The sequence below is a fragment of the Phocoena sinus genome, chromosome X, assembly GCF_008692025.1.
Source record: "Phocoena sinus isolate mPhoSin1 chromosome X, mPhoSin1.pri, whole genome shotgun sequence".
NCBI classification, from domain to species: domain Eukaryota; kingdom Metazoa; phylum Chordata; class Mammalia; order Artiodactyla; family Phocoenidae; genus Phocoena; species Phocoena sinus.
The window spans coordinates 18,859,170-18,870,562 of NC_045784.1; the positions used below are offsets into that span (position 1 = coordinate 18,859,170).

Here is an 11,393-nt window from a genome sequence, read left to right on the forward strand (position 1 = left end):
TGGGGGAAGGGGGCATTATTTAACATGTGCCCACTTTGGCCCAGCTGCTTTGGTATCTATTGAGTGAAAGGTCTTTTTGCAGGTGAACCTGCTTCACTGTTAAGCAATACAACGTTGACTTGCATTTCCAGGTGTTTGTTTTCTTAAAGGAAATCTTGATAGGCTACATTTTGCACACGGTGGAGGATATATTTAATATCTCTGCACTGGCTGAGAAAAGAGAAAAGCCATTATTGCAGCAGATCATCTCTTCTATCTACTTCTCTCCCCAGGCTTACAGGAAATGGATAAATGACAAGAGGCAGGGGGTTGAGGAGCCTCTCCTACCCGGCGTTGAGTTCACCAACAGCCAGCTTTTCTTCCTGAGTTATGCTCAAGTGAGTAAGACCAAGGAAGGGGCATCAAAGATGAGACGTGGGGCTTTGGCTTGCTCCCTGGATCAAAGGTTTGGCACCAAAGTTTAATGGCATAACTTTGATTTCAGCTGCAGTCTTATCTTGCTGCTTATTTTCTGGACAAATATCACCTTTATGTTCTATGGGACATAATTAATTAACTGACTGAATCAAGGTTTATTGGTATTTTTTATCAAGTGGGTTACCAGCCTTGTGGTAACTCACTTGATTTTTAGTATATCCTGACTTCTTAATGTATTTGATACTATTTGTAACCATTTCTAGTGACTTGTTCTTTGGCTTTCTTGGCCCTGTGGTTTCCTGCATTTCTCCTCCTTCACCTCATTTGCTGACTTTACCCCACCACTCTCAACCTGTGGGGGACCCTCAAGGCTATGTTCCCAACTGCCAAATGAACATGTGAAGACAACTAGAGCTGAAAACAACAACAACAAAGGCAAGGAGAGTCATGTCACCCTTTTGTGAGTTTAATGGGCTCTCTGAGCAGAAATTGAAAGATGTGCCCTAAATAAGGTACAATTCTGAGTTCGAGTATCTGGCCAGTGAGCCAAGTGCTGGTTGTTCTTTGTTATTCGGTTATTGCGCTGGTTTATGTCACAATATGTAGCCTCATTTTCAAACAAGTCTGGGGTGGGTTGATGATGGTTCTGGTGCATGGCCTCACAGTGGGCAAATCTGTATCTGTATGCTCAAAACTGGGCAAAAGTTTTCATCAGTACAACTTTCTGTTCCTCTTTTTGTTCACTCCTCAGTAAGCTCATTCATTTCCACGTCTTCTTCGGTTGACTCTGGCTAAAGAATTCTCATCTGTCTGGGGTCTTTATTTCTTAAAGCTGACATGACAACACTAAATAAATGATCATTTATCAACCTGACATCAGCAAAAGTGGAGTCAACAACAAAGTGACTTTCCTTTTTAGTTTTCTCACTTCTATCAACACACCCTCACCCTCAGTCTTTGGGTCTTCCTGGTTAAGAAACCTGGATTCTTAGGTCTTATTTGATTTACCTGTCCTCATTTTTATGACATGTGTCCCAAAAGCTGACGTTTCATCCTTTTAACTGCTCTTCAGATTCAGCCTCCCTTTCTCCCCATTAACCCTATTTAGTCATCTATAGACGGTCAGCCTCGATCTCGTCTACTCTGGATTATCCCAACAGCCTTATGGCATGTTTTCCTGACCTCGGCGTCTTTCTACCACTGTCTGTCTTACATGCCACTGAAATAGCCTTTTTATTTCATTACTGACCTGCCGAAGGAACTGCAGTGGCTCTCAAGTGCCCACCACATTGAGACCGAACACCTTTCAAAGTTCTCCTCAGTCTCATCCAACTCTACCCAACCAACTCTAAATTCCCATAGCTCCACCAGACTCACACTTAGCCGGCAGGTGTCCTCACTTCCACCGCACAATGTTCTGCTCATTATTGTGTCTGTGGTTTTGCTTTTGATTTTCCTTCTACAAAGTGACGACCCCCTTTGTACTCCTCCCCCTCAGATTATTCAGTTCCATCTTTACCTTCAGGATCCATGTCAAGTTCCACCTCCTCCGCATCTTCCACAAACTTCCCCAAGGACTCCAGTTCTCGTTAAAAAGAAATCTCCAACTCCTTTGCATTTATCTTCATTACCATGCAGTTGAGTGCTTAATTGTTATCAAAATGTAAAAGACTTTTACTTTTATCTTCATAGCTCGTACATCTTCATACACTTCTTATTTATCTCCATAGCATCCAGCAAAGAGGCTGGGTATATTGAAGGCACTTGACATTTTTAGATAAATTGCTTGAAAACACTGAGATTAACACAGTTCAATTAAGGAGACTTTCTTTTGGGTCAGTACTGGGCCAGATATCTAAAATAAGAACACAGATATAGTTAGAACTTTCTAGAGCAGGGATTCGCAAGCTAGAACCCGTGAGCCATATGTTGCTGCTGTCTATTTTTGTAAATAATGTTTTATTGGAAAGCAGCCATGCTCTATACTTTACACATTGTCTATGGCTGTTTTTGTGCTACAGTGGCAGAGTTGAGCAGTTAAAACAGAGACTTATGATCTGCAAAGCCTAAAATATTTATTATCTGTCCTTTACAGAAAATGTTTGCTGTCCTCTACTCTAGAGGACAAAGTACAAGGTCTGTCAGTTCTTATTTAAGTTCTTACTTTCTAACTTAAGATCCATCTTAGTAGATGAAGTAAATTAACTGATATCAACGTTACAGTCATAGTTTTGAAATGTCTCCAAATAAAATTTCAAACTATATATGACTTACTTTAAAGAGATTAAGAAAAAAATGACAAGATATTTTATATTACTAATGAGAAATTTATCTTGGAGCTTTTCCTACTAGCGGATTGAGGAGATTTTCAACCTTCTATACATTGAAATAAGTCTGCTTATAAGGAGTAAAATTATTTTCTCTCCTGGGAAGATACTAGGAAAACAGTAAGAACGAAAATGTGTTTTTAGAAATCTCATAAATGATATATGAAGCAAAGACAATACTACATAATAATGGAAGAATGTAAGAGGAAATAACATACGAAAAAGTGAGGTAAAATTGTGAGAAACAACTTCACCTTAGCTAGCTTCTGAGGAAGTTAAGTGCTCCCATTACAAAAAACATCTTCAAAGTCAAATTCAGAACCAGAGTGACGGATGGTTTATGTTCATCAAAAGCAATAAAGCAATAGCATTGTATCACCTTTGCTGCTTCCTGTATCCCTGTAGTTTCTGTGACCTGTCAGTTTTTCCTCAGATATTCTTCTTATCCTTCTTCTCTCTCTTCTCATTGCTACTTATTTAGTAGACATTCATTGGGAACCTTCCTGGGGCCCATAAATAATCTTCAAACTACTGCCAGATAAATCTTTTAAAATACCCCTGCCAGATAAATCTTTTAAAAATATATATTTTTTATCACCTTTGTGCTCAAAACCAATGTTTAAATATAGTCTGAACACTGTAGCCTCTTGCTCAGGACTTCAGAAATCTGGCCCTATCCTCACCCTCCCCTGGTCTCCCATTGCTGCCCACTATGCACCACACAGTCCAGCCAAGCTGACTGTCTTGCTTTTTCTTCTCTCAGATATGTCTTTGTTTCCATTTTCTCCTCCACCTGGAATTCCCCCCATCATATTCATGTTTCCTAGTTCTATTCATATGTCAAGCTATATCATATTTCAAGGCACAGTTCAAATCAGGATTAAGTAGGTGAGGGTACATGAACAGACAGTGCAAGGAAAGGTTTTTTTTCTTGTCCATGTTCCATGTCCAGCATGGGTCAGCACTGGGGCTCTGCTCGTAGTTACTACTCAAGGACCTGGGTTTTGGAGTCTTTATCTCCACATGTGCTTCCGTGGTCACCATAGGAGTAGGGAAGAAATACGAGGAAATGTGCACTGGCCCTTAATTGTAGCATCTTAAATTGTTCTTATTACTCTTAAAACTTCTGCCAGATTTTTAAAGCTTCTGCCAGGAAGTGACATATATCACTTCTGCTCACATTTCATTGGTCAGAGCAAGTCATATAGCCATGCCTAACTTCAAAGCAGATGGAGCAGTGTCCTTCTATCCAAGGCCTGAACTAGGATGAAGCAAACAAAGCACCCAGGGTGCAAAATACCTACTTCTCATGACCATATTCAATAATGGATGATTGATTCATTTTATTGATTCAAACGAATGTGGTTAAATTTGATAAGGGCTATTCCAAGCATGTTAACTGAATGAACACATTGGTTGATTCCTGGACACATATGCTATTCTCTTGATTTAAAGCATTTGTTTGGAAACCTCTCTTAATTTACTCAAATTCTGGAAGTATTCACAATGATAAAACTTTCTACTCTGGGAATTGGAATAATAGATGTTACTACTGATGAAGGTGTTGTGTTATCTGATCTCCTAAAACTGCTTGTCATCCGTTGAGTCTAAAATTACTCTTCAGTATAATTTGGAGCAGTTAAGGCAGTAGAAAATGTGTAATTGAAACATAATTATCGGGATGTTTTCTCTTCTAGGTGAGGTGCAATTCCTACAGACCAGAAGCTGCCCGAGAACAAATCCAAGTTGGTGCTCACAGCCCACCTCAGTTTAGGTAAATAGGCACATGGGTGACACTAGTATTTTTTTTTTTTTTTTTCCGTACACGGGCCTCTCACTGTTGTGGCCTCTCCCGTTGCGGAGCATAGGCTCCGGACGCGCAGGCTCAGTGGCCTTGGCTCACAGGCCCAGCCGCTCCGCGGCATGTGGGATCTTCCCGGACCGGGGCACGAACCTGTGTCCCCTGCATAGGCAGGCGGACTCTCAACCACTGCGCCACCAGGGAAGCCCTTGTGACACTAGTTTTTAACTGCGCATCTCCATCTCCTCCCCTCCCCAGCCATCCCAGGGCTCTAAAATAGGTGATCTGACCAAAGCCTGCATTGTGAACAGTGATAGCTCCATTTCACAGAAAAAAAAAAAAAAAAAAAAAAAAAAATCTGGCCAAACAGAAACTAAGCATCTTTTCTTTAATTAGTAGGAAGCTGGTTTAGTTAGCATTCTCTCACCTAAATTTCAGTAGTAGGCTTTTGTACACACCTCTAGTATCAAGAGATCTGTGAGATTGTACAAGACTCCAAAGGTAATTTAGATTCCAAATCATAGCTTTAGTATTAATTCCCATTTATTATCTTTCAATTTTTGAAAGGCAGCAATCCATGGGTGCCCTGAGCACACCACAGGTGCTCAGTAAACTGGCATGTTTGATTTATCCAACTGCCTACTTTTTAGAAACATGGGCCAAAAATCTCTTTTCTTAGATAAGGATGAGATCTTATGCACTGTGGCTTAAAACACCTAGAGCTCTGGTTTAATTTGTGTTGTAGAATATCCTATTTAATGCCTCTTGTACTTTCATACAGCCAACCAACAGACATGAATGAGTGCCCACTTTCTGAATAGCTCTGAACACCAAGGAGGATATATGGTGATATTTAGCTATTGTAATTCATATCTGGAGGCAAAAGCTCTATATTTTGGCTTTTAGTTTGAGTCATATTTTGAAACAATTGCTTATATATGAAGGGAAAAGAATTATGAATTACAATCTTATTTAATTGTTAGAATGTATAAAATATTAAGTAAAAATAAAATTAAGATTAATATTACTTAAGCCATGCTAGGTTTCTAGCATAGTTTGAGGGAAATTTTCTATAGTAGGGGACAGAGTTATAATAGTAAATGCAAGAAACCGTAATAATTTGTATTTATTTGTTCTCTGCTTAGAACATATTACATCTGGATATCTTTATATTTAATGTTTAAACGAATCCGTCAGCATATTGCAGGAAAGTCATCTAAAATTTCTCCTGTTTTAAAGTCTTATTCCCAAAGCCTTGCCTTAGAAATGCTTCAGAAATTGACTATAAATTACCCAATAGCATAAAAATCTAATCATTGTGTTAGAAATTCTCCCCCACTGGGCTAAACTGTCAAGAATGCTGATTCCACTGACAAATGGTGCAGATGAAACCACACAGTGGATTAATTACTCAACAGATAAGTTTTTAAAAACTAATTTCCTTTTACTAACTAGTTGCCTGTAATGTTGGATTTTAGCTGATAATTTGCAGAGTATACTTACTGATTGTCAGCTAAATTCTATCCTTAACACTTTCCCAGGGTGAATCATACTATGAAACCTGCATCCCTCCCCATACATCCCAGCTAAAACACAAGAGGTTTTGGGGATTCGGGGATACAGGCCATTATATTCATTCAAATGCCCATAGGGAACAAAGTCATTAGGGAAGAAACAGTCAGTGGCCGAGAATGCTGTCTCTAGTCAGCCTTTTGAACATGCAGTCGAGTAAGGAATAGATGAGGGGGGAGGTTTTTTCCTGGCTTGTTAGTGATCTCTGCGGTAACTGTAGATTTTGAGTGCAGCAGAAATCACACAATGGAAATACCACTTCCAAAAGGCAGTTAGAATCAAAGTGCTGAGTAGGACTCCGCAGTCTTTACTGCAGTCAGGGAGCTTGCAAGAACACCAGATTTTGGAGCTAACTCCAGTAAAGCATTACTCATCAATAACAGCTAGACACCATTCATTACCTTATGGTTGCATAAACCAAATTCTAGGTAAATATGAGCCTTCAAACATAATAGGAGTTTATAAAAAGTGTTTTTGTAGATTGAAAGAGTTCTTTAAAGATAATTTAGGGACTTCCCTGGTGGTCCAGTGGCTAAGACTCTGCTCCCAATGCAGGGGGCCCGGGTTTGATCCCTGGTCAGGGAACTAGCTCCCACATGCCGCGGCTAAGAGTTCGCATGTGACAACTAAGGATCTCGCATGCCGCAACTAAAGATCCTGCATGCAGCAGTGACGATCCCGTGTGCTGTAACTAAGACCCTGAGCAGCCAAATAAATAAATAAATAAAATGTTTTTTTAAAAAAAGGTAATTTAAAGATAGCAACAACATGGATGAATCTTAACAGACATAATACTGAATGAAAGAAGTCAGAGGCAAAAGAGTGCATACTATGTGGTCTACTCATGTGAAGTTAAAAAACAGGCAGAACTAATCTATGGTCAGACTAGTAGTTATGCTTGGAGGTGCTACTGTTAGGGCACACAAGGGAGCCTTCTAGGTGCTGGAAATATCCCATGTCTTGATCTGGGTGGTAGTAACATGGGTGTATTCATGTGAACTAAATGATCTTTACATTTGAAATGCGTATACTCTCTATCAGTTATATCTTCCTTAAAAAGTTAAATTAAAAAATAGTTAGAAAAGCTAAGTATTGGTAAATCTTCTAGTTTGTAGGAATTTCTGAATTTATAGGAATGTATGACCCTATATACAATTTATAGGAATTGTAGATCCTACGGTTTATAGAAATTTGAAGGTATTTGGAAGATTAATAGCATTTGTCTGGTTCTAGTCTCGGCTCTGTTAATTTCTTTGGAAATTTACTTAACCATTTTGGGCTTCAGTTATCTCCCTGTAAACAGATTAAGTGAATGCAACATCATATCAAGCAATATAATGATACAGTTTTGTCCAGAACCTGTTGATTTGTAAGAATTAAATGACATGGACTTTGACATATCTTTTTCAGGGTCAATGGTGCAGTTAGCAACTTTGAAGAATTCCAGAAGGCTTTTAACTGTCCGTCCAATTCCACGATGAACAGAGGCACGGACTCCTGCCGACTCTGGTAGCTGGACTGTTGGTTTATGCCATCCTGAGAGAGTTGTGCAGTGCTCATCACCTACTGCTTTAGGCCTGTGTTCCCCTGAGGATGTTTATTTTTGATGCATCTTCATTACTTGGGTATTGCTTAGATCTAAACAGTATCTGTTCAGAGTTGTAAGGCTTAAAAAAATGGAATACAAAAAATCGAATCAAGTATGTTTCTTTAGAAAACCAAACCAACAAAAATAAGTCCCTAGGCTGCTTTTGTTAAAATGCTGTCCGCTGGATTGTTGCTGTTGTCCAGTTTAGTGTGTAAGCCACGGCTAAGTGGTCCATATCATTTTAATCTACAGCTTTGCAGGGGCCCTAAATAGAACGCATCCAGAAGAAAATTCAGCCTATTACACTTGCAACCCTCAGTGATGTGGACATGTGCGAGGATACCTGGGAGGTCTTTCTGCACTGTGGAGCGCACTGTGAGATTTCACACATCGTCATTACGTAGCGTTGATTAACTCTAAGGTAGTTAGATTAGAAATATGTTGAATTCTCATTTTACAATATTTGATGAAGTTCTTGCCTTCAGCTTTGGAGTCTATTGGCATGAAAACGTGCCTCACAGCTTGTATCTGGTGTAGCTTATTGCCCTGTTCAAGTCAGCATGAGCAAAGCTGGCAGAAAGGCTGCTTGGTAAAGGTTTGAGTTCATCAAACAGAAAGACAAGGTTGTATCTGTAAGTCCCAGAAGAAGCCAAAACACCTAGTCACGCAACAGTGGGGACACTAAGAAATGACATCTCCAAAATTTGATCTGGTCTGCCCAAACCTTGGAGATTATGTCATCTGCTGGATACTTCTCTTCAGTCCAATTCCTGGTTGTCTTGTTATCCTCATATATGTGCACTCTCCTGCTTCTGAAATGAGTAGGCATCGAGAAAATGATTTTCTAATTCCCCATTAGGAATGTATGGCTTTCCTTCCCCTTTAGTGCAAAGGGACAAACCCCACATTGAGGAGGGCGCAAAGTGGCTCAGTTAAAGTTACCTCTCTTTTAAAGAACCTTTTGGAAAAATTTCTTGATTAAAGACATTTTAGAATCTGTTGATTGAATTGAAAATTCCCTTCATAGTCCAAAGAAACATAATTTTTACTCTTCAAGTCTTCTTCTAAAGAGTCTGTAAGAAAGAGCAGTATTACGTTTTTGATCCTCAGAGCTCTGTCTTTTCAAACTCTCACACTTTTCAAGTGTGTGTTCAGCGTGTGTGTAGGATAAAATTGTAATGGCCTTAAAGTGGTTACCTGGCATTTTCGGTTTCTTAAAATAGCCATCCCCCCTTCACATTATTCCTTGTACATGTGGTTCTAGGTTAAGTAGGCCAATAGGAAAATCTTGGAAGCAAAATGACAAATTCAGGCTAACCAGAGGAAGCCATTTTACATCCCTGGGATTTGTCATTTAAAAAAAAAATATATATATATATATAAAAGTGTGTGCCATGTCCTTTTGTAACCATGGGAACTTAAGAAGGGAGAAAAATGCAGGGGCACCATCATGAGGAAAACAATTCCACTGCGTTAGTCAGAGGAGAGTGATTTTCCCCTTGACTTCCCGCTCTCTGAATAGATAGACTCCTGAAGAGCAGCTACCTTTTCCTCCTTAACCATGGCTTAATGTGACCTTACTTTGTATTTTGAAAACAGCAGTTACTGTGTCTTTTCTCCAGAGGAATCATTCTGATTTGGTTTAGACTTAGAAGATTCTCCTTGTTTTTTTCCTGTATCTGGACATTTAAAATCAGCTGAGATTTTTAAGGCTTATATGAATAGCATTTTCCTTCTAGATTTCTCTTTTTAAATTCCAAATAAACACATTCCTGCAGGTCAGAGAAAGTGTTTGATAAAAGCATAGAATTATCAGTTTGGAAATGGGACTCGTTCAGTCACTTAATGGTTTAGGAAAACTGGTTGGTGAACAGTTGGGGCCCTCACGGTTTCTGGATGATGTGGCTACTTTGTCCTGACTAACTTTACCTGATGTAACTCAACTATACTGAAAGCTGTTATTACAACAAACTCAGAGCAGCCCAAATCATCACTACTAACTGGAACAATATTCTAGTAGATTGAATTTCCAAATACATGCTCATGTTTAAATTTTCAGAGTACATTCTTATTGTCCCTTCTCTTCAATACAGATTAGCATAAAAGAATCAGACACTGATTAAGTGGTAGAGGGAGGAAGGTAAAATGCAACTGGAAGGGAGAGAGAAAAAGTAGGGAGAAGCTGGCCTAAGAATGTGACTCTGAAGAGAACACAGGATTTTGGCAGTCCTTGCCAAGCACATCCACTGGAGTAGGGCCATAAAGTTTTACAAAAATAATTATGCTAAATTAAAAGGAAATTAGATATTGGATCTCAGACTAGGACTGCCAGACCAAACTTCTCTGATTCATATACCAGATGCTCTGCCAGTGAACTATTGTCTGGGCAATGGAAGGAATTAGGTTTTTTTGGGAAAGTCTCCTGGATTAGTCAACGGTGTTATGTATATAAAATGATCTTGTTTGGGCTTATCATCATTGTGCAAAGTTTCCTGAGCTTTTTACCAACCACATAGCATTGGCCTCCTATTTCCATTTTTTTTTTCCTTTTATGAGATGGACTTGGAAGTGATTACTGCAAGCTCAGGATTCATAAATTTTCCTTAAGTTTATTCAGTGCCTTTCCTCAATGGAGCTTAAAGCACAGCACATAAATTTTATCTCATTTAGCCTTGGAGCATCAGTAAGAAGCAACTAGGAACTATGGCTTGCCACACAGGTTATGCTTGTGCCAGAGCAGTGGAGAGGTTTGAAATTGCTTCTCAAGTATCCCAGAGTCAGGAAAGGCAGAGCCTCTGTTCTTTGGGCTGCTGACCTTTGCGTTAACCTTCATCCCGTAGATTACCCTATTTCTGAATACATTTATTCCATCAGTGTTTCTGTAATCACTTAGCATTTGATAGGCTTCTTCCTTGATATTTTTAACATAATGTCTCAGTTGCATATTAAATTATGGAAGAATATATGATTATTTCAAGCAACAACATTCTCATTGCCAGTGGCAGTGCCCCACTGGTCTGAAGAAAGGTGTTCTTGGATTATGCATTCCTTATCTAAATGGTCATTGTATTTTCTTCCCCTACTTGTGAAACAATGTGAGCAATCATTTTAAGGACAATAAAAAGTTGAAGATATTGTTTCCTCTCTTTTTAAAAATAATATTGAAACCTGTTACATTGATTAACATATTCAGTTCTGTTTTAGACAATATTTGCCTAAAAAGTACACAAAGCACTGTAGAGGACTAGGTTTCTTGGTTTAGGAAAGTGGGATTTGAATGCAGTAACTTTCTCTGTAGACAATGAGAGATTTGCGAGGTGGTCATTGTATTTTCTTCCAGTATATAAGAGATGTGGTTTATTGCTTGTGCAATAATATTCCTATTGAGGAAAAGAGAGGTTTCTGAGGAAATTATCAGCCATGGTACGGCTGGTCTTGCAAAAGTAACAATGAACATTACAGTTACTGTCGAACCAAAGAATCTCTATGTGCTATCACCTTTCTTTAACAATCAAGTCGATTTATGGTCACTTATTCAGTACACAGTAACTGAGCACCATTATATTTAAATCACTGAACTAGCTGTACTTAGGCAGACCGTACGCAGTCTGGTCTAACATGGGAAACAGATACGTAAACTGCTACAGTCACCCTATTTCATGACAAGTGTGATGAAATGCAAGGACAT

The 11,393-nt window shown here is 39.0% G+C and overlaps 1 protein-coding gene across 1 annotated transcript in view; it reads left to right on the forward strand.

Moving 5' to 3' along the window:
• Positions 1 to 9,043, forward strand: part of PHEX (phosphate regulating endopeptidase homolog X-linked) — a 198,222-nt gene extending 189,179 nt beyond the window's left edge. The window contains 3 exon segments of the mRNA XM_032619721.1: positions 273 to 377; positions 4,442 to 4,518; positions 7,528 to 9,043. Coding sequence (XP_032475612.1) covers positions 273 to 377; positions 4,442 to 4,518; positions 7,528 to 7,630 — 285 coding nt within the window. The 3' untranslated portion in view covers positions 7,631 to 9,043.
• The last annotated feature ends 2,350 nt before the right edge of the window (positions 9,044 to 11,393 follow it).